This window comes from Castor canadensis, chromosome 5 (genome assembly GCF_047511655.1).
Source record: "Castor canadensis chromosome 5, mCasCan1.hap1v2, whole genome shotgun sequence".
NCBI classification, from domain to species: Eukaryota; Metazoa; Chordata; class Mammalia; order Rodentia; family Castoridae; genus Castor; species Castor canadensis.
In genome coordinates this window covers 124791517-124818274 of record NC_133390.1, presented here as the reverse complement: position 1 = coordinate 124818274, position 26758 = coordinate 124791517, and the positions used below count along the sequence as shown (strand labels likewise).

The 26758-nt window shown below is 39.6% G+C and overlaps 1 protein-coding gene and 1 pseudogene across 17 annotated transcripts in view; both read right to left on the bottom strand.

Moving 5' to 3' along the window:
- Positions 1-10022: 10022 nt before the first annotated feature.
- Rbms3 (RNA binding motif single stranded interacting protein 3) overlaps positions 10023-26758 on the bottom strand; it is a 1393896-nt gene continuing 1377160 nt past the window's right edge. For all 17 annotated transcript variants that reach the window (XM_074074014.1, XM_074074016.1, XM_074074013.1 and 14 more), the window contains one exon: positions 10023-16370. In XM_074074014.1, the coding sequence (XP_073930115.1) occupies positions 16364-16370 (7 nt within the window). In that variant the 3' untranslated portion in view covers positions 10023-16363. The remainder of the gene's footprint in view (positions 16371-26758) is intronic.
- Positions 12151-12295, bottom strand: LOC141423536 (U2 spliceosomal RNA; annotated as a pseudogene).

Sequence of the window (26758 nt, the reverse complement as noted above, 5' to 3'; positions counted from 1 at the left end):
GTAGGCAGGTGCTCTACCACTTGAGCCATGCCCTCAGGCCTTTTTGCTTTAGTTATTTTTCAAATAACTAATATTTTTTTATGCCTGGGCCAACCTGGACCACTATCCTATTTGCAGCTGGGATGAAAGATGCTCCCCATAGCACCCAGATTTTATTGGTTGAGATGAGGGTCTCAAGAACTTTTTGTCAGCTTTGACTCAAACCAAGGGTCCTCTTGATCTCTACTTCCTCCTGAGTAGAAAGGATTACAGGCTTGAACCATCATACCTGGCTTTGTACATGTTTAATGCTTTATGCTTTTTAAATAACAGCCTTTGAGAGCGGAAAAAATGCCTGCCTTTTCTTGTCACAAGTAATAAAGACACAAAAATTTAAATGATATTTTTTGAGGTCATAAAATAGACTCAAATGTATACGATTTAAACCTTATGCTCTCCCTCTATGCCAAGTTTTTCTCCTAACATATTTATACAGTACCAGATCCTTACAGGGCACTCTTCTGGGCCAATTGCTTTGGAAAATAAATGTCTATGTTCACATCTATAGCCAATAAAGACAAAGAACTCACTCCAGATACGGTGGCACATGCCTGTAATCCTATTACTAAAGAGGTCAAGGCAAGAGGACCACCAGTTCAAGGTCTCAAAAAACAAAACCCCAGTATGGTCTCCCCAAAAATGTCATATTTTGTTAGAGATAAACAATGAATAAAATAGTAATAGTCCAATATAGAATAGATATTTCTGATATCCTGACAAAATGGACAGTCTTACAATGTTTCAGAATAAGAGGATTTCTTCTAAAGAATTGTATAGGTAACATTCTTGTCACTGGTTTTAATTTATATAGTGACTTCTTTTCCATTATCCACCATGTATCAATCCCTGGGAGCACATGACAATAACGCCTGGCACTAGGGCAGCCATTTTACCTCTCTGAGCCTCAATGCTCCCATCTCTATAAGAGAGAGAAATATACAGGAAAATGTAAACCTTCCAACATCAATGATGGTTTTGGAGCTGTTCAGCACTATAAAAACTGATAATCATTTTCTATTATCTTTATGTATCAGAACCAAAGCAATAAGAACTTTCCCTTTCTAATCTTGCTGCACTGAGTGTAACTGACTGGAAGATGGCCATATGCAGAAGCATTAGGTCACCTGTATGGCTCCTTAATATTTCAGACAAGAACCAGGATCCCCTTCTTCATAGATGGGCTTTCACTTCTTTGCCAAATACTAAGTAACTCCCTTATAAGCAACTGGAATGAGAAAAGGAAGACTTAGTCTAACTGGAACCCTTAAAGAGTAAATGGATTTAGAGAAGAAGTGAGGTTTGGGAAATCCAATGTGGATTTTACTTTGGTTTTTTAAATTGACTTTTACTTTAGATTCCTGCGGTCATGACTCCCAAATCTGTGTGTCAGTCAGCCGTAAGACCTATAATGGGCTTAACTCTCTATTCACCTTTCATCCAGCATTTATCTGACATCTCACAGGGTCATTCCACTAGCCCCTTAAAATGGTGTCTGACTTAAACCATTGCATTCTGATGGAAGTTCCTTATATTCCATCAGCAAAACCTACCAATAAAATAATGGACTGGACATGGTGGCTCAAGGTTGATCCCATTTCAAAAATAACCAACACAAACAGAACTGGCAGAGTAGCGCAAGTTGTAGAGTGTCTGCTTAGCAAGACCAAGACCCTGAGTTCAAATCCTCAGTACCACCAAAAAAATAGAATAGAATAAAATAATGGTGTTCAGTGCTGCTGAATCAGTCTTTTTAATGTTTCACATGTATTAATTCATCTAACCTCACGAAGCCTTTGAGAGGTAGCTACTATTACTTTACTCATGCTACTATGGCAAGATGAGGTTTTCAAATTTAGTCATGGAGATCTAAAATTTACACACACCTTGTCTCTGTTGAGAGACTGTACCTGTAAGTGCTGGTTTCTACCTGTGCTGTTATACTGAGAGGGACCTGGGGAATTCCATGCCCATAGATGCCCCATTTTATTATTATTCATATTTTAGGTGCATTTCCTGTTTGGAAGCATATTAGACATATTGAAAATGGATGGCTGGGTATAAAGATTATGAAAATGAAGTTTATTTTAATTTGTTAGACTTATAAGATAAATTGACTTGTAAATAACCTAATTGAATATAAGAAAAGAGAGCTGGCTAAAAATATTAAAAGTCTTAGAAGAAAAACTAGATCTTGGGTTGGGGATAAAGCTCAGTGGTAGAATACTTGCCTAGCATGCACAAAGTCCTGGGTTCCATCCCCAGAACTGAAAAAAAATCTCTCTAGTATAGGATATAAGTCATGGCTTATAGCAGGTCTAGACTTGAGAGGTGGGGAGAACGTGCCCTAATTATAATTGGAACAACCTCCACCAGTCAATTAACTTCTCATTTTTGCTTTTCTTTCCTGGCATGATGACTCCCAATACTGTCACCAAGTGTATTAAGAATGCCTTCTCAGGATGGGCCATTTCACACCAGAATTGTTAGCATGGGTCTTCCTAGACTCATTCCACCTACAGACACCCCTGACATTATCAACTCTCAAGCAAGAGAATGAGGACTTGGACAGCTGGTGTTTTTTGTCCTTCCCTGTCTTTTTTTCCCTTTTATTTGGGGGTGTGGAAAGGCAATGGGTCAGCAGGGAAAGAGAGAAACTGCTGCTTAAAGAAGCCAAGATTCTTCACTTTCTGTTGCCCCAAATCAGCTTTGGAGCAAAATGTCTCATTAAAACAGCTTTGTTTAGTTTTGAAATTAAAAACTAACACAGCCAAGGCTTCCAGTATCAGCTCAGATATGCAGAAAAACTAGAAATCACCATACTTACATCAGGATACTGTGCTAAATACTGCAAATTAATGAACCTAAAGGTTAACAGGAAGCTCACTGAAGTACAATGCGGGGACCCTGCACTTGCTGGGAGAGCAGGACCAAGCTTTGCTGCCTGGAGCAGCCTCCACTGCCTTATGAATTCATTTCCTGGTCATGCCCTACTGAGTGCCAAGGCTCACCGATGAGGTGGCTCAAAACAACAGAAATTTATTTCCTTACAGTTCTGGAGGCTGGAAGTATGAGGTCAGGGATTGGGCAGGGCCATGCTCTCTCTGAGGCTTTAGGGAGAAATCCATTCCATGCCTCTCTTGCAGCTTCTGGGGATTTCTGACATTGCTTGGTTTCCCTCTGCTCATGGCTTCATCTCTCCAGTTCTTGCCTTGGTCCTTACATAGCTATCTTCCCTCTGAGTGGGTCCCATTGTCCAAATTTCCCTCTTTTTATAAACTCACCATTTGTATCAGATTTAGCTCCCCCATTCCATGTGACTTCATCTTAATGTCATAATATCTCAAAAGAGCTCTTTTAAAATAAGTTCACATGCACAGGTTCTGATTGTTTGGAGTTGCACATGGTGGGAGCAGAAATGGCAAGGACAATTCAACCCAGCATGTATAAGCCGGGTCATGTGGTTCAGTCAAACATCGTTAATGACTTAAGGACCCCTCCCGAGCTAGTGGGACAGTGTTGATTTCTGGAGGCACAGATATGATGGAGTTTGATCAGTGGAAGGCTTTTTTCTCTGGGATCACCACCAGGGAAATGGAGATAAATCCTGAGAACACTTCCCTCACGATGCTGATGCTGGCTGGGGGAAGAAAAACACTCCTGTAGAAATGTCACCCAGGACCATCTCTCTGTAGGGGGATAACAACAACAGCAAATAAAAACCCCCAAACAAAGGAGAGCAATAAAAGGCCAGATCTTACTGTAGGAAGGGAAGAGTGACACAAAAGCTATGGCTTTAGGGCACAAATGGGAGCTCTTTGCTGTCAGAGAAAGGGAACAGGGAAAAGAGCAAATGGAAAAAAAGAAAACCTGTAGCCCTAGGGGAGAGACAGGAATAGCTGTCACAACACTGCAGCAGGAAGATGGGACAGGAACATTTGCAAAGCCACATTCCAAGACTCAGCTTTGGACTTAATGACAACCCAGAAAACTCCCCTTGCAAAATATTTTTTTTTTTCTCTTCTGCCATACTTGTGTTTGAACTCAGAGCCTTGCACTTACAAGGCAGGCACTGGAACACACCTCACTCCCAGCTCTTTTTACTTTAGTTATTTCTCAGATAGGGTCTCTTGTTTTTGCCTGGGGTTGGCCTCAGGCTATGAACTTTACCTCCTTCTTAGTTGTGATAATGGGCATGCACCATCATGTCTGGCTTGTCTGTTGACATGGGGTCTCACTAACTTTTTGTCTAGGCAGACATCCAACCTTGATCCTTCTAATCTCTTCTTCCTGGGTAGCTAGGATTACAGATGTGAGCCATCAAGCCCAGCACAATGCATATTTTAATAGAAACTCTATAGAAGGTTCATCAAAAGGTAGATTTTATGTTAATTTTTCAAACACTTTGATTCCTGTTTCTAGGACCACAGTAAAAAAAAAAAAAGTGCTAATCCTTTCACCTAAAGCACACACCTGGGAAATATCTTAAAGACACCTGGTTGATCTCCACTGACCTAAATGATTGTGTAAGAATGGAAGAAAGGAGGTAAGAGCAGAATGTCCAATGTAAGAAAGCTTCACACACTTTAAAATTACAGTAAGAGGCCAAAGAGCTACTGTTCCAGTTGGTGGACATGGGTTTAATGTGCCCCACATACTGGGCTTTTGTAGAAACGTAGTATTTGGATGACTTCCAGCTCTGGATGGTCTCCCAGTGCAGTGTAGCATCAGCTGCCTCATATTACTCATTATCTAAATAAGCATAGGTAAGTGATATGCTGCCAAACTTTGAGTGAAGCCTTGCCTTGGAACACAGCTATCGCTTTTTGTGTCTCAAGGACACTAAATTTAGGACTTTTACTGCATTTCTTAGTTGTAAAGGACATAAAACAACATGAGAAACTGCACAAAGAATTTCATGATTTCTGAAACTGATGACCAAAATCCGAACAATAGACAATTTCTGTAGTTTTGAGAGGAATAACAGTTACCGTGGCGTTTCAAAGGCCAGCAACGTTGTTAGGCCTCTGCTCATGTCTAACTTGCACACGCATATGGAAGTCAAGCCAACATACATCATAGAAAGTTAAAATTCAGACAAAATTATCCCAGGCTGTAGAATTCTAGACAGAGCTGCCCTGGGAGGGCAGGCTTACAAAGTGACTCCAAGCCATGGGAGGGCAGCATCTTTCTGGTAACTGATAATATTGTGCTGCTTGCTTACACATTTGCCTTCCACTTGTGAACAGTGTTGATCATTTGTGGTATATATATGGTTCTTTATAGTTCTATATATTCCAGTAAAAAGTAAAAGTCAAATCCCAAACAAATAGGAACTGAATGAAGCCTGGGTCAGGATGGGATGGGGAAGGATGACAGCAGGCAAAGCAAACAGAGATGTGTGTCTTTTTTTACAACCACGATCTCATGCCCCTTTGACTTCTTCAGGCCCTTTAAAGGCCAGCACTCATTTATGTATTTTAGTAGCAATAATTTGTCTTAGAAATACCTATTGATGCAACCTGCTTACTTGATGTGACTATGTGGGTCCCCTACACCTTATGAACTTGAGGTCTGCTACTACCCTTAGTTCCTCCATTCTGTTTGCAGGTGGAATAGTCTTAAATTGCTAACACCTGATGCTCCATCACCAGCCACCTTCCATTAGGTGCCACTGAGTGGGAGGTCCTGAGAGGCAGAAAGGATGTGATGGTGATATAAGATTATTCCCCAAAATGGTGAGTGAATTTTGCTCACCAAGCAGCTCTCTCCTTCTCTGTGACCTAGTCGCTGGTGATTTCACCCCTGACATTTGTGTCTCACAGAGTGTGGGCTGTGCTGCAAAGAAACTCAGTGTCACCTTGGCTCACTTGTTTCTTTGCCTCCTTTCATCTTTTCAGAGATTCACTTGCTTTTTCCTCTCAGGTATTATCCTCATAAGAACACCTGTGCTTTAAAGGGAAACTTCAGAATGGAAAAATTAAAATTATGCACAACATTTGATTGTCTTTACAATTGTTAAAAGATTTATGCATGGTGTATGCATTGCCTATTTTATCCTCATAATTGCTCTGAGAAATAAAAGGTATACATTTTCATAGAGAAAGAAGCCGAACTTCAAAGGGAAAGAGAAATGTTTGCAGATAGTTTACCTCATCTGAATCTAAGATCTTGATTTCTCAAGACCTTTTCCAATATTTTGTGATCTGGCTTTAAGAATAAAATTATAAAGGTAAAATTTCAAGGCTTAGAAAAGTTATTTTGGACAATGTATCCCTTGAAATCATACCAGTGGATCTAGCACTATTAGGAGGAAAATCTCTGGCTTTTGTACCTGGCTTATCCTAAACTTGGGTCCTATCTGCACCATAGAAACACAGCCAAGCCAAGTGATCTTCTAAAACCCCAGTTCTGTCATGTTTTAAACGTGGCCAGCATTTTACCTTGGATGATTGTGAAAAGACCAGAGGTCATAAACAACAGTTGCTACCAGAGTTATGGTCAACAAAGAATGAAGACTCTACTGTTCTTGCTGTCAAGAATTAACATCCCAGATGATTTGGGGAAAGGAAAATAGTCACTCTACTAAGGGGATAAGCTAGGAGATAAATAGCAGCAAGGGAGATCAGTATGTGTTGATGAGAGATGACCGCCTTTAGACCAGGTAGGTTTTTTTATCTACTTGTATCCCACCATGGAAGAGCTAACTTTGCCCACAAAATTCCCTGATCTTATTTCACGCTAACATGTAGTCAGAAACCAGTGCTTACTAGAATATGACATCTTCGTGTACAAAGCCCATGTTTACTCTAAGAATTTATATGTATGGAGGTCTGAATGGTAGGCACTGTTAAATGAATGTATCAGTAAAAAGTTATCCCTATTTTATTTGATAGATAGGTCCTTTCCTTCCGGAACAAATCAAAAGACAGGTTCAAATCAAAAGATTGAAACAGCAAATTATATCTCAAATGTAAAGTGTGAATTGTACTGGATTTCTGTAACCAAAGTTATTAGAACAAATGTCTAGTGCCCCTATTCTACAGGAGTAATAGCTCTCAGGCCTAGGAAGGTGAATTGTTTGGGCAAAACGATGATTGAAAAAAGCAAAACCAAAACACGGTGCTCCCACAGCGGCATTTGGGCAAATCATTTCTAAAGAGGAAATTTTTGAAGCCATGGGTTGAGCATTTGAACCTATTTTGAAAAGCACATTCTTGTCCTTTCTAAGCGTAGGCTTCCCAACTCTTCATGACTCACTGGGCAAGGGGACCAATGGGAGTACTCACCTTGGAGCTTTCTTGTAAAGATTGTGTACACTCAAGTAGGTTGGGGGCACTTAGCACAGCTCCTGGCACAGAGTGAGGTCAGTTAGTGATGACATTGATCCCACAGTGCTGCCTCATATTACTGGTTCTGCTTAGGAACAGAACCTGGGATTTAGGTTTGAGATCCATAGGATACTAATTCAGCAACTCCACCTGGTAACCTCCTCAACCGTGATAGTAACCTACCGCTTCCCAGGGGCTGGAGAAAACCCCTGGGACAGAAGCTGCTCCCTTGATCTCTGAGAATTTAGATAAAAAGACAGATGTTGGACAAGATTTTTTTATAATTATGGAAAATTTTAAAATAATCAAATATTCTAAGATTAAATTTTACTATACCATATTTCAGTTTGTCTTTGGAAAGCAACAAGCTAAAAATTATCTCAGTCAACATTCCTTAAAAACAAAATAGAACATCACACAACATGAACCATATCAGAACCATTGAAAGTTGACAAAACACTCAGTAGTTCTTGTCTCCAAGAACTACAAGTAAATTATAAAACAGTAAAAAAGGAAGTCATAAAACTATGATTATTTTATGCCCAGAGATAACATACTAAATGTAGTTTATTTCTTCATTCTCTAGTCTTCTTTCTCTTGCTTTTATGTCTTGAAACCAAAGATTCTTCTTCAGATTCATTTCAGGAACTTCCCAAGTGCCCTTCATTTTGAAACAAATTTTTTGTGCACCTGGGGAGTAGAGGTGGTGGCATTATTTTCTTATGAAAATAATAACAAACAACAAATAAAGAGCCTCAGTTCTAAACAAACTGGAATGAAGGAGGGGTGCTAAAGCTTGAATGTTTGTGTCCTGTTCCTATTCGTTGTTGACTCCTAACTTACAGGTGATGGTATTAAGAGGCAAGGCCTTTGGGAGGTGATTAAGTCATTAGGACAGAGCCCTCATGAATGGGATTAGTGTCCTTATTAAGAGGCCTCAGGGAGCTTGCTTGTCAATAGCACAAAGTACACATTCAAGGCACCATTTGTGAAAACAGGCCCTCAACAGACACCGAATCTGTTGACACCTTGATCTTGGACTTTACAGGCTCCAGAGCTGTGAGCAATAATTTTTGTTTATAACTTACCAATTCTAAGGCATTTTGTTATAGCAGCCTAAACAGACTAAGACAGTGTGTAAAATTATGTTAAAATATTCATTTCAATCTTATTTTCTTATACTCTCTAATAAATCCATTCTTCTAGCTTTCTCTTTTGTCAGTACAACAGAAAGTGGTATCCATTTATGGAAGTGGAATATGCACAACATATGCTTAGGTTCTGGACCCAAATTACCCTCCTCTGCACCCTTCCTCGAGTGCATATATTCTAACGCATGAAGATGACATGTGAGAAACTGCCTCGATGCAGTGGTAGTCCTGAATACATTATTGTGCAAGTTATACTACAAGCATAGAACAGAAAAGCTGATAGGCCGAATCAAGATGCTGAATGCCTAGGGCTGAAAGCCATGGCAAGAAGCAGGGGAAAATCAATGGGGTAGGGTACAGTACAAGAGTGGTCAAAGGATCCCAGGTGTGTGTGTCAGGGGGCTATGGGGGACTTTGAATGTTCTGCAATGTCCATGCATCCTCCCTCTCCCACTGCTGCATTACCCTTCCCGCTGATGTTGACTTATAAACTACAGGTTGAGCTTTAAGCAAAAAGAGGCAACAGAGGAGAGAAGAGATGTGACACACCCTTCCTCTAACAGAAGCAAGACAGTAGTTGAAATTCACCAAAGGCCTGATGGCTTTTGGGGGTGCCAGAATGGATGTCACCAAAAGGTGAGCAAATTCAAATACAATGAATATTGTCTTATATTTCTCATGTATATTTGGTGCATCATAAATGTATATGGTTGCCTTGCTCTTTCTATCACTTTACATTTTTGTGCACACTGAGCTCATCTTTTTAAAGATATATCTGGCTGTTTAATAAATTGTACACAAGCATTCCATTCATCTACCCCATCCTCCACAGTTCAGAAAATGTAGATTACAAAACAGAATGTTTCTTTGACCTTGAGTGTGAGCGCCAAGGTAACTTGGACCAGACAAGGTAATTATTCCAAGGTAATTCTGGACCCAGACAAGAATGGTTTTTGCTTGTTTGGTTACCATAATCATCCCTGGCTTGAGGAATGGACACTTCTGATTTGGGGTGAGCTGGCATTTGATCTGTGCAGGGATACAAAGCACAGGAGTCAGAAGAAATTTCTTTATTTTTATATTAAAAAAATATATATGTATGTCTTCACACAGGATGTGTCAAGTACATGGTGAATGCTAGCCATGCTTGGACATAGGAGTTGGGTAGTCTCTGATCTCCTCAGCATATGTAAGAAAGCTGGAGCCCTGGCAGACCCAAAAGGACTACTGCATATTCTTTAAGGTCCCCACACAGTGCCTTTCTCATCTCCTTTAAGGTCCCCACTCAGTGCTTTTCTCATCTCCTTTAAGGTCCCCACACAGTGGCTTTCTCAGGGCTCTTTGCATGAATAGAAAGCTCCTTCCGCTCACATTTTGTTTCTTGTGATGTTCTTTGAGGAATTCCAGCAAAAAACTGGATTGAATACAAACACAGCTCCTTCCCACCTACATGTTCCCACAACTGGTCTCGAAGAGTACAGATGAACATGATAGCCATACTTGATTGATTTTATTTTCATTTTTTATTGAAAGCTTCATCAAAGAAAACAAATTTAAACCTAATATCCACTGATCTACAGAAAGCCCAAGGGATAGGGGAAATGGTATATAATTTGACTGTGATACAGATGAGAAATTAAAAATAAAACCAGAAACACCATAGAATTACAGAACTTTCCATGATAGTCAGAGACAGTGGTACAAAAATGCTCTTAAATAAAGTTCAAAACTAAATGATGTTTCAGAAGTCCCATGAAGTTGAGTATGGCCTGAAACAAGGGTTTTAAAAGAAGCTGTGTCCTGCTTTTCTTAGAAACTGAGTATCTCTTAACAAGTAGTTTCATACATATTTTTAAAAATTAAAATTCTAATCATATTCTTCTTGTTTTTAAATAAGTGGAAATATTTATTTCCAAAACGAAAAAGAAACTTTCAAATATTAAGTATCTCCTTGAAATAATTTGTATAGTTCCTGAAAGTTACGGAATAGCTCCTTTCTGGGTATAAGTAAATAACACATTTTGGGAGGAGGACAGAGCATCTTTCTGAATAATCTAAGACAAGATGGTTTAAAATACAAAGTATAACATTAATGTTACACTTTGAACTTATTTAAATCGTGATCATTAAAATATCCACTGGCATGTCAAAGTCATTTGTTCAGCCTTAAAACAGTAATGTGAAGTCAAAAAAAGACAAAAACAATGCATTTTTTGTCAAAGATTTAAGGTAAAGATAAGAGCATACATTTAACCAAGGGTTCCTGTTATATTTCTGTAACAGAAACTGTGTTGATCTTTTCTCCTGGTTTAAGTTTCAGTAGCGTGAATTAAACAAAAATAATTTTCTTTTGAAGGAAGCCAAGTTCTTTGCCATCATTTTTTCCTTTACATTCTGCAAAAATACAGCCAACTCTCAATTATTTGTGGTGGATGGGAAAAGGACCATTATCGGTTATTGAAACCCATGATAGATAATGCATGGACATTAATTTTACCAATGATTTAAAAACTTCTTCAATAAAGCCAATACTTAAGAAGAAATAAACTAGACTGTATGGAATTTTATTTCCAATTATTTTCTTTCACCCTCAGGGTGAAACACAAATGAAAGGAAACAGAGCCCAAGGCCCAGTCATTCAGAAAACAAGACAAAAACACATCCACAGAGTAATTAATTAGCCCTTCAAAAACTGAGAGTGATTGCATTTCTGCAAAAGTCAGAAATCGGAACAGTGTCAAGGAAAGCTCAAGTGAGACTCGGTGGCCTGTGTTTCTTGCTGCAGACTCGGCGCTCCATCCTTCTGCTGCAGCTTTAGTTTCTTGAGTGGAAGAAACTTTCCTTGTTGCATTACTTTCCCACCCAGAAATACACAGCAGTGAATACTGAGAAATCATTCATCCCTTTTTGTGACAATGTACATCTTTATGTCTGGGGATAAAATCAAAGCTAAAAGAAATCATTAATCTGGGGTGAGTTTCCCTCCTGCACATCATACAGCATCTTTGGGGCCACTTGCAGATTTAGTAATTAGCTTTTGCACTTCATGTAATCTGCAAAGAAAGTTAGTTGGGTTAAGGGACCAATTTCATATTTCTGATCAATTAACATTTCATATGATAAACTTGAGTCAGACACAGTTGTCTTCCAATGCCAGGGTGGATACCATTTGTAAGATACATTGTTTCACTAATGAAATCCCATCTTCCCCTGGACACGGAAAGGGTACAATGCAGGGAGTCAATGAGCCTGTCCAGATTCCCTCTGCCCCTCAGGCTGAGCACCAGTGAGCTCACAGTTTTGAACCATGCCAGCCACAATAACACGGGAGAAAAAAATCCCACCCTTTCCTCCCTACTGTGCTCAAAATAAAGTAGATCAAGGTTCATATTGTATTAGTTTATGCTGTGTGAGTCCTCCAATGTGCTGAGTGTCATTATATGCAAGTATAAATATTGGTCCTTCACTTGATTTGAAATCATATAAAACTATTGATCACTGAAACCCACTTAAGAATTTCTCTCTGCTTATCAGCTCATCTGCAGTCACTCATGCACTCAGATTAAGAATGAGACTGAATTATCAAAAGTGTTTTTGTTCCATTAGCTATTGTCTAGTTCATCTAGACAGCCTATTAAAACTCTCCTCAATCCTGAAAAAGACTGTGAGGGTCCTATTTAAATCAAATTCCACTTTTCATTAATGGGGATTTTAGTCCACTTTAAAAGATATGTAGGTATACTACACTTGATCTTAGCCAAAAGGCTGAGAAGCCATTAAAAAGATACGTAGGTATAGAATAGATATTCCAACTACTCAAAGTTTTTTGGAGGAACAAAAACTCAGTACAGTTTTTGGTCATACATGATCTGAAAGTTATTTTAAAGCCATTTTGTGATGGGGTCAGTGATGTATTCTGTTGCCATAGTGAGATAGCAAACTTCGTGCTCAATCTAGCCATCTTGGCTCTCAGACTTCCATGTCTAATGGAATGCTTTTAACCTAACCCTCTTACAAGGGGGTGGAAGTGAGTCATATGCTTTCAAAGGTGCCGATCTGCTAATATCACAAGAAGAATTAATTCCAGTAAAATATGGAAGCAATATTCTGAATTATTGAAATTTAGCAAGGAAATGAACTAATTAATCCTGGTCAAATTGGAGTCAGGTCAAAGATTTTCTTACTTTCTATATGCTAGTCACGTCAGCATTGAAGTATAAACTGTCTTGAGTAGCTGCTAGCATTATCTTCAGTTTACTTAGGCTCCATTACATTGTCCTTGGAAGACATGGCCCAGCACAGGAAGCTTGCCTCCTCGGACATCCCCTATCACTGTTAAAAGACTTTTGCATTAACCATGTAGGTAGAGTTTGGAGGCTGGGTTCATCGTGCTTAATCTGTTTCCTAATGTGTCAGCTAAGACTTTGCAATTAAAGTCAAAAAGAAAAACCTGAAACATTGCTATAACTACCTGACAATTTGGTGAATCAGAAATGAACTTCACTGTAAAAAAAAAAAACTGGCGATAGTCCTAAATAGGATTAAAAAGACCATAATACATGTTGTTGACTAGATAAGATTCTGGTTGCATATTTTGAACACGTATTTTAGGTTGTTTTATTTCATGCAATGGGATTCTGCTTACCTGTTGATGCTTTTTTTTCCCCAGACTGGACTCTTGAAAACAAGTCTTAGGTAAGATGACAGAAAAGGGGGATGGATTTGAACATGTGCATTTTTTCGTTTTGATCTGAAGTATTTTAAAGGATGGCATGATATAAACAATCCAAACCCAAAACTCACATAAACATAAAATGACAGAGTAATTTCCTTTTGCCTGAAGTGGCTTAACAAATTGCAATTACTGAAATTTCATAGTTGAAAACTGTTTCTGAATGTACAAATAAAACAGCAGCTTTAAAAAGAAACAGGAAGTTACCCAGGAACATTCATCAGCCACTTGGTAGCTACCAGTTAGCCTCATTGTAGATTATGAAAATGAGACTTTCTTTGTATCACATTAAGATATGTTTTTAGTATTTTTTTACAGAAACAAAAGAAAGCATGTTGGTCCGTTTCATATTCAAATGAATGATGCCCAGGATAATCTTATTTATACAAAGAATTCAGAGAGTGAAAAAGAGAAACTTATCACTCCCCCTGTAATTTAAGGGCCCATTTTTCAAAGATAAAACTTAAGTGCCACCCTTGCTAAATGGGAAGCTAAATGATGCAACAGAAGAATCCATAATTCTGGGGTTCCGTTGAAAGCATGGAAAACCATTAGCATGGCTGTGACCAGCTGGATTTCTCTGTAGTGTATGAGACGTTTTCTTGTATCCACTTTTGTAACTAGTTTGATGGCAAACATATGAACTCACTCTAAGTCTGAGCTTTCAATTCATGGGATTGCAAATAAGAGAACCAGGGTTTGTTTAAGTAGTGGAATATATTGGTAATTTCACATGATTCAAACTCCTTTACTCATGTTGACCACACGGGAATATGGTTTACCTTTTAAATTCTGTAGTTTTTAAAAGTCTACCCTGTTTTCTTATACAGTGCATTCTACATTTCCTTTTTCCTTACACACTGACATTTCTTGGTCTTATTTACAGATTCAGTCTGTAAATACAGTTTCACCTACTTTATTTGAATATTTTATTCAAAATGCAATTCTAGTGAATGGTTAAATTAACAAAATTCTGTTCCATTGTCTTTCATTTTAGGTAAAACTGTATAGTTTGAACATGGATTTGATGAATCAAAAATGTAAGGACATTTTCTAGGTAAGTTAATTTAATTAATTTTAGACAAAGTTTTGCATCATTCTAAATGCAAATATCTCCTTTGGCTTTAGTGATTGATCAACCCTAATCCTTTTGGTTCTTATTGATATAAATCATAAAATATCTTGATTGTCCACTAGCATTTTAAGAGCCTGTCTATGTTCCATTAATAAAATCTTCAGTCTCAATGGCTCCACTTGCCTCAGAGAATTAAACTGAAATGTAAAGGTCTATGTTGTCTTTCAGCAACACCTAGGTATGAAAATAGGCAAGAAGAAGATACCCCCTCTCCAAGTGCAGAATCAAGCTGGCTATTCATAGTGGATGATGACAAAGACAGTTGAGAAGACAAAACCTGGAGGTGTTGGAATATAGCAGGAAGACTATTGTTACAAACACAGCGAGACCTTCTCAGGACACCACTTTGCATTTTACACAATATCACTAAGCTTTTCTGACAAATAACCTTTCAGAGACCTTGAAGACCATGTTCTGGAAAGATCATTAGTTCAAAATTCACATAAAGAAATTCCAACCTGTTGAACAAGTGTCTTGGCTTACTGGTGGCCATCAATTCAGGTTTCAGTGCTGAAGAGAGCTCGCAAGGAGCCAGAAACCTGACAAAATTGGAAGCCACCTTGCTCTCTCAACCGGCATCCAGACTCTTCATGTTGACACTGCTGAACACTGCAGGTGCCAGTTTCTACTATCAACAAACATACATTTAAAAAACCAAAAGAAAATTTTGTTTCATAGTATGTAAAACACCAGTGGAAGGTAGTTTAAACAACGTAAGAACTGGTCCGGCCACATAGGTCAAATAAAATTTTTAAAAAGGAAAAGAAAAGCAACGTCTATCGTCTGGACTGTAATAGGGTGTCATTTCATCTTTGGTATAAAATAGGCCATCCATAGGCTGAATTTGATCACAACTAGGAAAGACTACAGAAATTGTCAACAATTTCTCTATCTATTGCTTTTTTTGTTTTTTATTTTTTTGCACTTTTTGACCATAAGCTTCTATCTACTTAAGTTTTTTTTTTAATGCTCTTAAGCTAGGTTTTGCAATGTGACAAGCAAAGCTGACTAAAAACTCTGTAAAGCTCATAAAAAAGGCTGCAGATAAAAAGCACTAATGCTTTTGCTAGCAATCACGCTTTGTAAATAAAAAAAATCTGCATTCTGCCCCCCAACACGCATTATTTCTAATGCAGTTGTTTTTAAACCAACATTACTAACTTTACTGTAAAATGCTTCAGCCTTCTAGAATGACTTGTGTCAACACTTGAGACAAGGTTCATGAGGAGCCCCAGCATTTCCCAATTCTTGCCGTTGCCATGGTTTCTTTTATCAACAAATTTTCTTCAAATGAAGAAAAACATTTTCTTTTAAACTGTACAGTTTCTTCACCCTAAAAACTCATAGTCTTAAACATTTGTACCAGTTAAAGCTGGCACAATATTTCAATTCTTTTTGATTTTTTTTTTAACAAGACGTTGACAGCTTGCCTCGAGAGCCTTTGACGTCCTTAAAATTAAGGCAATTAAGATTCAAGATAAACCTTACCTAAATATTTCTAAGAAAAAAATAAAATAAAAAAATCAACCCACTAGGTTTAAACTAGAAGGAAACAAAAGAGAAAGAGTAGCTTGATTACTGAGGAAGACAATTTGTTTTCATTTCTTTTTGCCCACCTCTTGACATCAGGTTTTATTTTGTTTAAAAAAAAAATCTATCTACACCTTCAGGTAAATTCTGAGTTCAAATGTTCTTCCAGATTAAACATCAACTTTTGATGTTTTTTTTTTTTCCCCCTTCTGGGATTTTTTTTTTTTCTTTAAGTAAAAAAAAGAAAAGGACGGCAAAAATAACTGGCAGACCACATGAAGGAACCATTTGCACAGCACATAAAAACTTTGTTTTCATTGAGTAAAGTATAAAATTAAAAAAAAAAGCCTTCCATTGACGCCTGTGCAAACTGGAAGCCAACTAACTTCTCGTTCAATGAAGTTCTTCATTCAAGGCAAAGTTTCAGACGGACATTCTTCAGTTCTGTTTATGGTCTGTAAAAGCAATTGAATAAGAGTGGTCATTATCTCAACACAGCTTTGAAATTATCTTCTGTGCTCTTTCCCTGTGAGGTCTCTTTAGCAAGCTCAGTCAGGCAAGGTAGTTCACTCCTGCAATCCCAGCTACTTGGGAGGCAGATACAGAAAGTTTGCAGTTTAAGGCCTTCCCAGGCAAGAACTCAACAAGACCCTATCTAAAAAACAAGGTGGGCATGGTAGTACACACTTGCAACCATAGCTATTTGGGAAGTAGGAGGATCCCTGTCTGACCAACCCAGGACCTTATCTGAAATATGAACAAAAGTAAAAAGGTCTGGGGGCATAGCTCAAGTAGTAGAGTGCTTGCTTAGTGAGCAAGCACAAGCCCTGAGTACTGCCAAAAGTAAGAGAGAGAGAGAGAGAGAGAGAAAGAGAGAGAGAGTTCTTCACTATAACATGATCATACAAGAAATAATAAGGCATAGTAGGCCTATGAGATTGTCAAATTCTGTCATTTTCACATATATTCAAGCCAGAGAGTTTGCTTATATTAAAGATCAAGGTTAAGAGGCTGAAGTATCTTTTGATTCTGAAGCAATCCATATCATAAAATAAATATACCCAGAGAGACATCTTGCCTGCTATGGTTTGGTTTGTGTGTATCTCCTAAGGGCTCATGTGTATCTTGATCTCCAGTGTGGAGATGTGGGAGGTGGTCACATAGCCTAGTGGCAAGTCACCATGACACTGCCTTTGGATTAAGGCAGCAGGATCTTGGGATCTTGAGTTGGTTTTCGAAAGAGCAAGTTGTTATAAATGAGCTAGCCTGAAACTTCCCCATTCTCAACACAGCTTTGAAATTATCTTCTGTGCTCTTCACTTAATCCCTCTAACACTTGCTCATCACTTAATCCCTCTAACACTTGCTCCACCATGATGCTGTCTGCCAAGGAGACCCTCAGCAGAAGCCAAACACATGGAACTGCCCAATTTTGGACTTTTATCCTCTAAAACTGTGAGTTAAGTATACCTCTTTTCTTTATATATTAGTCTGCTTCAGTTAGTTTGTTACAGCAACAGAAAACAGACAAATACAATTCCCCATGTGCATGGAATCTAGTTCTTAAGGTCTGACTTCCTTTATAATTCCTTCATAGTTTCTTAAAGCAATTATATCCCTTCAGAGCTACCATAGGACTGATTTATAACTAACTCAGTCAACAAATTTGTGATTCTCTACTATGTATCTAAGATAATTGAGATGTATGTTATCTTGTGGTATTTTACAAGTATGTTCAGGAAAAAAGACAGACAATTCTTCTTCCTTGTTTGTTGCCTTCATCCAGACAGTTTTTCTTTTCTGGACATTGTAGTGTGTGCCTGTAGTCCCAGCTGTTTGGCAGGCTGAGGCAGAAGGTCACTTGAGCTCAGGAATTCAAGGCCAGTTTGGGTAGCATAGTAAGATACCATTTCAAAAAATAAATAAATAAAGATTATAAATTCTTGAGAACAAAAACTATATTTAACTGCTACTCTTGACTCTCCAGGAGTCTGGGAAGTGGTTTTCCCAATAGGTGTTTAGCTACACAAATGATACTGCACAGCCCAACTGGGGTAGGCAAAGCCCTCCTGCTTCTGTAAGTGGCAAAATTAAGATGCTGGTGCCCATAGGCTAGAATATCAGGCTAGGTATCACACAGTTTAATAGGTTTTGAGGGCTTTTTGTAAATTTGAATAAGCCCCACGCATTTGCTCAAGGCAGATGCAGCCCTGTGCCACCCTCCTCCAACAATGCATCTTAAGCCTTGAGCAATCTGTGCACCTGTACCCTGGAACCCTGAATCTTGTTGATGACATTAAGCAGCTGGGAATCAGAAGATCTGTGAAGCTTTTTGCTGTCATACTGTTCTCTGAGGGAAGTGGCTTTCATCTAAATGTGACCTGTAGGTAGTGTAAGTTTATTCTTTGCACAGGACAGCTCTGCAATTATTTAAGGAAATTCTAATCTCCTAGAATTCCATAGGAAGATGGCAGCACACACTCTAATCTTTCAGGAAATACGTTATTTGGACTATTTTTCTGGCCCTCTAAGGAGAGCTAAGAGTTCTCTTTTTCCAAATTTGCATAAAGTCATCATGTGAGCCAGTGGTGACTATTAGGAACCCAATTAATTTGTTCCTAGAGTCATATAAGGAGAACAACTGATTGATAGACTGAATATTTCAATTTTTTACAAATAGTTGAAGTCTCTAGGAATAATTTTTTTCTCTCCTGCATTTTTTCCAAGAAGAAATGAAATTACAATTTTCGTAATAGCAGGAAAAATAAGGTAACTTTTATTAGTAGTAGTCATGAGAACCATGGCCTATATTTTTCTTCTCTGTCTTTGCAAACTATAGACATGCTGCATTTATTTCTAAAATCTATCTTTCTAGCATATTTTGTTTTTGAGTTTGTGTCTGTTTTGATTTTGTGGTCTGTTTTCTATTCCCAATCCCATCTTCCATTGTGCATTGAACTAACACATCATGAATCTCCACAACAGCTGTTCACTGACAGGATCTTACTCGGGGACTACTGTGTCATAAAAGCCCTCTGTGTGGTGCTTGAAGTGCACTGAGCTCAGAAGTACCAACTTATGAGCAAGGCTGGAGCTCTTTTCAGGTTTTACAAATGTATACTGTTTCCAGTCGCCACTCCCAAAATCTGCTTGGTCCTTCAAGTGGCTTCATTGCTACATGCAAACAAATGTGGAGAGAGAAATGGTTGCACTTTGCATATTCATGTTTCCTTGCTGAAACTTGTGGAAAAAACATGTTGCTATTTATCAGAACTGAATTCACTTCTGGCCACCTTCTCTGTCTTAAATGCATATTTACAGAATGCTTAGGAATGGTACTGGTATTCATTAAGACAGAAGGATTCTCAATTTTCAAGGCTAAGGTCATTAGTTAATATTTTAAGGTGGACAATGAGATGAAGTCAGTAAAAAAAATAGGTTGTAAGAATAATTTATGTGAAAGAGGTCAGTATGAAAACCATTTGCAAACTAACACACTGTGCACATAGAATGTTCTATGACTCACAGGCATAATTTGCACATCATCAATGTTCTGAAAATGTACAGGAATTTGGTGTGCATGACAGTTCAGTCAGCCAGTGAAAAGCTGAAGAATAATAAGAAATTGCAGAGGAAAAGAGCTTTTTGGTGTCAGAGTGAATGTAGATGGAGGGGTTTGACTGAACTTAAGAACACAGAGTCATTTTGCATCATCTCACCAACCTCCTTTCCAAAAAGGCAGAGTGACTAGATTGGGAAATTACAAATTATTGTCTCCGAAATCTAGCACTTTAGAAATCTTGAAGATCATCTAATGATTTGGTATTTCTCATGGTAATTTCTGACAGATTAGCATCATGGGATGCTATGTAAAAAGAAAAGTTCTGTGATCCAGTTTGGGAAAAACTGCACACTGTGGATTATCCACAGGTGAACTAAGTGGCTAGGGAAGCAAAATAAAGAATTGTTTTAAAAAGAATATAATGTCTTACATTGGCATCACAATAGTCAACATTTAGACAATCAAAATTTAACATACATATTTTTAAATATCTTAGAATTCCATAGGAGATGGCAGCACACACTCTCATCTTTCAGGAAGTACATTATTTGGAGTGTTTCTCTGGCCCTCTAGGAGGTCATGTTCATTAGTACTGTGGTTCATTGGCTTTAGGATTTCTCCCAGCTTTAAAGCCCTGCATCCCACCTGATTTGAGCAGGAAGTGCTCAGGGGCTTCCTAACCCTAACTCACTCCAGGGCATGAAGAAAAACCTCCCCTTCTCATCAAAGAAGTAATTTATACTTTTTGAGAACAATGGTCTAATCCTCTAGCTTTAAAGAAGAAAATCAGGCTCCAAAGAATTAAGAAACTGGGAATCACAAAAGTGGAATTTGATTCAAAGTCTCCAAGTTCTGCATATTAGAATTTAATTTAATTTGAAGGCCTATTTTTTTTTTATTTTAAACCTATTTTTAAGTTTCCCTACATAACAGAAATAAAAATAGATAACTTGGGTGGAAAATGGAATTTTCAACCTAACCTCTATTTATCATTTCCTCCTTCTGAAAAAAAGAACCCAGAGTAGTCTTTGTATTAGTAACTTCCTTTAACAATGAGAACAAACTCTCATAAACAGAAAGTGAAAGTAGTGGGTTTTAGTGGAATTTGGAATATTAAAATATTTGCTAATCCCAAATGTAGTTTGTTTAGTCATAGGTAGGTCATTCAAATTTCTCAAACTTTTCTACAGCAAACTTTGGTTGTGATGACTATAATTGACACTCTCTTTAGTATAGACATTTGGGTGTTAAATGTACATGTGATGTGTCAAGCTACTTTTCAGGGGCACTGGGCTGCCCTAATCAAACTTTCACACCCCACAGGAGGTCAGCTAGCATTTAATGAGAAAGGCCAGAGGTTTGCATAAGTACGTTAAACTGTTAAGCTGTCCATATCTCGATTAGCATAATGACTGTTAGAAATGGGTTGCCTGATGAAAGTAGTAGCATGTTAATTAGCATAATGATGTTAGAAACGAGCTGCCATTAGTGAAATTTGGAGTATTTAAGATAATGTGGATTAGCTAAATTATTTTAGAGAAACTTTTCATTATACTAGAACTGGAAAGATATAACAAGAATTTGGAAAAATCTATAGACTATAACTAACTTTAGGATATTGCTTGAGGCTTGATTTCAAAATGGAACTGTCATGGCATAGATTTCTGGTGGCCTTTGTATGGAAAATATAGTCCTACATCTAGAAAATCATCAAATCTAAACCGAATGAATTTTTCATGTTAGGTATGGTCAGATAGCTTCAAAGAACACAAGCCAATGTCTCTGTGGGTGCTTTTGCATCCCTCAGACCCTCCCCAAGGAAGGTAACCAGTTTGCATGATCAAGGGCTCAGGTCAACTCTGTGTCTTTCATTCACTATTTTGTTATTTCTATTGAAAAGCTCTGAGGACTTTCTATCATGGATAAAGAGGACATTGAAAACATAAGCAGGACCTGTTTTCATTTTTACCAGGTTTAATGAAATGTCTACAAGAGGATGTAATTGGTTTCCCCAAGTCATACTTTTGGAATGTGCCATGTCCCAGTGTTCTCACCCTTGGCCTATTGTATCCAGGACACCAGGTCATCATTTCTACTACCATGAGGACATGGATGAGGGTGGGTCATTTCTGGATATTTATTATCTTTGGAAAATAGCATTGTCAACCATAAGAATCAAGGCAAATGACCAGAGTGTCACCATTATTTTAAACAAACTGTGAAAGCTGTATGTGGTCAGATTCAGACTTCATCAAATACTTCAAGGAAAAAAGCTTCTTAGAATTGGAATTGATGGGATAATTAAAATCATCTCTGCCATAATCGCGCCCTCCTGGGTTTTTGTCTTACCTTCTCTGTTATTGCCATCAATAACTCTGTTGTTTTGTTTTTCCTTTTTTTTTTTTTTTTTTGAAATTTAAAGTCCAATTTTTTTTCAAGAAATACTGAGATTTGAACTCAGAGTTTTGAGCTTGTTAGGCATGCACTCTACCGTTTGAGCCATATCTCCAGACTTTTTTGCTCTGGTTATGTTTGAGATAGGGTCTCGCTTTTTGCACAGGTCACCCTGGACTGAGAGTCTCCTATTTTAGGCTATGGCTAGAAAGACAGGTGCATACCACCATACCCAGCTTTTTTCTGTTGAGTTAGGATCTTGCAAACCTTTTTTTGCCTAGGCTATCCTTGACTACAGTTTTCCCTATCTCAGCCTTCTTCATAACTTGGGATGACAGATACGTACCACCATGCCCAGCTATTGGTTGGCATGGGGTCTCCCTAACTTTTTCCTGAGGCTAGCCTATTTTCTTTCAGTCTATGCTCCACTGTACTTCCTATTCCCACTATCACACCCCAACATCATACTACTTCAGATCTTTGCTTCTTCCTGCCTGAATCACAGCCAAAACAGGGCTTGATTTCCATTGTTTCCAAGTTCACAGCCTACCTCAATTAGAAGAGCAGTCATAGAACAGAGGAAATGCCTCACCATAGCACCCGATGTTAGAATCAGGGTCTAATCTGCCATTTCAGAGGGTTCTTTGACTCTGCCTTCAATTCTCAAAGAAACACTGAGTTCCTGCCCTCATGCTCAGTCAAGCTGTTCAAGCTGGTCAAGCTGTTACACTACCTAGAAGAGTGTTCCTTCCTGTGAGACCCAGCTCCAGGTTCAATAACCTTCACCAAAGCTTCCCAAGTGGGAGAAATGGAATGCATCCTCCTCTTGCTTTATAAGGGTTCTTTTCATTTTCTTCCTTACACTACAGATATTTTGTGTACATATAGAGCCCAACCCTGCCCTAAACTGTAAGTGCTTAGAAATGAATCCTGTCTCCTGGTACAGGGACTGGTATGATACAGCTCCTACTTCTGAAGCTGGATCTGGACCCAGAGATGGATGATGGGACCATCACCAGAATTAGTGAGAGGCAGAGATGCTCTCTCTAGGCCAGACAGAACCTGCTTCCCTCCACATCACACAATGAGCACAGTAGGGAGCTTCACCCCTTAGTGGGGGCATCCCTAAGAAAGAAGACAGCTCCTCACGTGAGGTGGTAATTGGGGACCACTAAAGCTCAGTGAATTGGGCAGGAAGACAAGAGGTTCATTATAGTTCCAATAAGGGAGAAAATCTGTATCTTGAAAGCCATTCTTGAAACATGTTCCTCTATATTCAGTCTTCATTGGTAGTAGAGCCATTGATACGTAAATCAAAGATTGCCACTTCTTATAAAGCCCTCCAAAGATTTCTGACTCACTTTGAATAAGACCAAGCATAGTTACCAGCAAAGTCAAGTATCTAAGGCTGAAGACTTAAGAGCAGCTGGCATGTTTGACCTCATCTCCTATAACTCTCTCCATCAGTCCAGACACTCCAGCCTTACATCCATAGGCTCCTAGTGACCTCCAAACTTCTGGTTCCCTCTGCTTAGACTGCTTTATCTCACATCTCTCACCTTAGCTTCTAGTTGTCTTCCAGATCCCAGACTCTATGAAAGGGTTTCTTTGACATCAAATTCTAGGAGTCCACCTCATCACTTTCTATCACAAGAACATTTTTGAATAATCAACTTTGAAATTTTGCTTCTTTTATATTTTTTAATTTATCCATTGATTACGAATTATAGGAAGTAAACTCTGAGGGACAGTGGGGGAAAATCCACTTATTCAATTGGCCTTTTCTAGTTGCTAAACTAGAATGTTGCCTGTCACATAGCAGGTGGCTAATAAGTGTTGATTGAATAGACGCATTATTTTCACTTGCCCAGGAATCACTAAACTGCTAGCAGGACAGTTCTAGTCACAGGATCACTCATTTCCTTATTATATTTTAGAACAGACAAAAACAGTTTAACCTACTCCCTGTGATATGTCTATAAACAGTGTATTAGTCAGGGTTTTCCAGGGAAACAGAGCCAGTATGATAACTAAATAAATGTAAATACACATGTACATGTACTTATACATATATCTATACATATATACATAGACATACATATATGGGGGTGATAGAGTAATAATGTCGCCATTTTGTGAATTGGTGGCCATTTTATCCTCAGGCCTCACTTTGCCTCGTTGATTGCTGGCTTGTGCTACCACTCGGAGACTCCCACGCATGCGCTAACTTCCTCAAGCTCTCTCTTCTATAGAAGCCACACCTAGCCCAGAGTCAGTGCTGCACCATCTTTCCCCAGCCAGCCTGGCAATTTGAGCCTGCCATTAAACCTTGCTCTTGGACGTGAGGCTTTTCTTCTTGTGAGCTTTCTTTGTGAGCAGCATTTTTCCTAACATTTTGGTGCCATGACTCAGATTGGGTGCACTCCTGGCACTGACCTTGCTCTCCTGGCCTCCCCTCCATCCTGCTCTCTCTCTCTCTCTCTCTCTCTCTCTCTCTCTACTCCTGTTCCCTTCCTCCAGGATCTGAGCTGCTTTGCTGGAACCCCTGATCCTAGAAGACGCCCTCACTGCTCACAGGGAATTTTCCTCTGCCCCAGTGCCCCTCTGATTGCCATCCACCACAGGCCAATCCTCCTCAAGGTCCTCTCTCGGTGAGTCCTCCTCACACGCAGAGTTGTGATCTCTTTCTCATTTCCTCAAAATCCTAGCACTAGGTCTCGGCTTGCTCTCGTCCCTGGGGACCAGGTCCCCTAGGACTGTGGGCCTCACCTCTACTCTCTCCTGAGGAATTGATATTTCGGGGACGTCTGTCATATCCTCTCCTCAGTTCAGGCTTCACCATGGGAGTTGGACCGTCCCAAATTCCCTCAGACTTCCCATTGGGATGTCTCTTGGCCAACCTTGGGCCCCTTTGCCTAACACCTGATCTTAAGCCCCGAAAGCTCATTTTTCTCTGTAATCAGGCCTGGCCCCAATATCCATTAGACAATGCCTCAAAATGGCCACTTAATGGCACTTTCAATCCCAATATTTTAAGGGATTTATACAATTTCTGTGAGTGCACTGGTGAATGGAAATACCCTACACCCAATCCTTTTCCTATCTCTGCACCAAACTCTCCCTCTGTACTTCCTTTTCTCCTGTGCAGGTTCTATTAGCCTCTAACCAGCCTCTAAAACAACCAAATCCTCTCCTGAACCTCCTCCTTCCCCATGTAAGCAGACTTTCTTGCACTTCTCATGGTGCCTGTCTCTTCCTATCTTCCTGAGAGACTTTCCCATCATGGTGTCAAGCCAGCCGCTCCTTGCCAACTCTGGCCTCACAGTGATTCTGAATCTGGGGGAGCTCATGCTCCCTCCCTGTGGGCCAAGACCAAGCCTGGGGGTTATTCGGGTATACCTCATGCTACGTTGGGGGAGTCCTGATTGATTATGGCATCTGATGACTGCTTCTCTTTTCCCCCCTGTCTAATGCCCCTTCTTCCTGAGACAGTGACCGGAGAGTGGAAGTTTCGTGTTGCTGAAAGTGTTCCAGTACCACCCAGTGGAAGTGACTTAGAGGCACAGGTGATGGCTGATCCCTCAGGTGTGTGTCATGCCTCCAGGCTCTGCCTTCCCCTCCCTTACCTAAGATGTCAGGACACCTTTTCTGCTTCCTCCATGGTCTCACTGTGTGTCCTTTGTCTCTGTCTGCCTTCCCCTCCCTGGGCTTACCGGGACCCTGGCCTCCCATGAAAAACTTGTAGCATGGTACCTTACGACTTAAGTTATTCCTACTAGTTTGTCAGCCCCCTCAGTCTAAAGCAACTTTAAATCAACTGCTAGGCACCGGCGAAGCAAAAGCACTTACAAAAAAACTGCAGCTGCCACACTCACCCTAACTCTGCCCCCATAAGGGGAGGAGGGGAAACAAACAGGTGTGCTCACGCACACGGATGCCAGCCCCTAGGCACAGTGGGAACACCTGCCACAGAATCCATAGAAAGGACCCAACACACATTCAGGCCACCAGCCACACATGGTGGTGGCTGTGGCCTGCTGTCACTTCTCCTAGAATAAACGCATGCAGGTGTGAGTACACAGGAAGGGGGGAGGGGCAACAGGCCGCAGGATCAGGCCTAGGCAGACAGGGTCGCTTGTCCCGGGTGTATGTGGGGGGGTGGCATCTTGCACAGTCCCTGCTCCCAGCCCCACCTCACACCTCGGGCCACCAGACCCACTCCTTGTAAGCCAATTGTTATCTCAAGGTTATAGTCTCAGGATCAGCAAAATGGGCATTACTGTGGTCTCTAAACTTCTCATTTAAAATTTCCTATACTTTCATCCTCAGCATAAATTTTTCCCTCCAAATATTAGCACTAGTTGTCCCTTGTGGTACTGTTATTGCCCTGGGATGCCCTCTGAATGGCCTTCTCTAACTTTATAGATGATTCATTCCTTTGTTTAAAAAGTAGCCTTTATTAAATAGGCTGCCTGCTGTTAGCAAAAAGGCAGGATCCTAGAGTTTTGTTCTTTCTAGATGGGACCTGCACCTTCCAGTCTTCTGGCTTGTAAATGTTGGAAGCTTTGTACGGAGGCCTGGCCTCAGTATGCCTTGGGTGACCAAGAGAAGTGGCCTTCACAGGGTTCCATAAATTACAATACCATACTCTAATTAGACCTTTTCTATAAAAGGGAAAAAAGTGAACTGAGGTCCCCTATGCAAATTTTCTTTTAACTCCAAGACCACCCAGATTGGCTCCATAATTACTACCTAGGTACTCAAATGCTGGCCATTCTTTGTAAGCCACAGGATAAACATGGAAAGGAGGACCAAAAAAGCCCCTTCTCAATGACAAGGCCCCCCACCCCTACTGCTCCACCCTCTGCCCTACCTTCTAAGCCACCC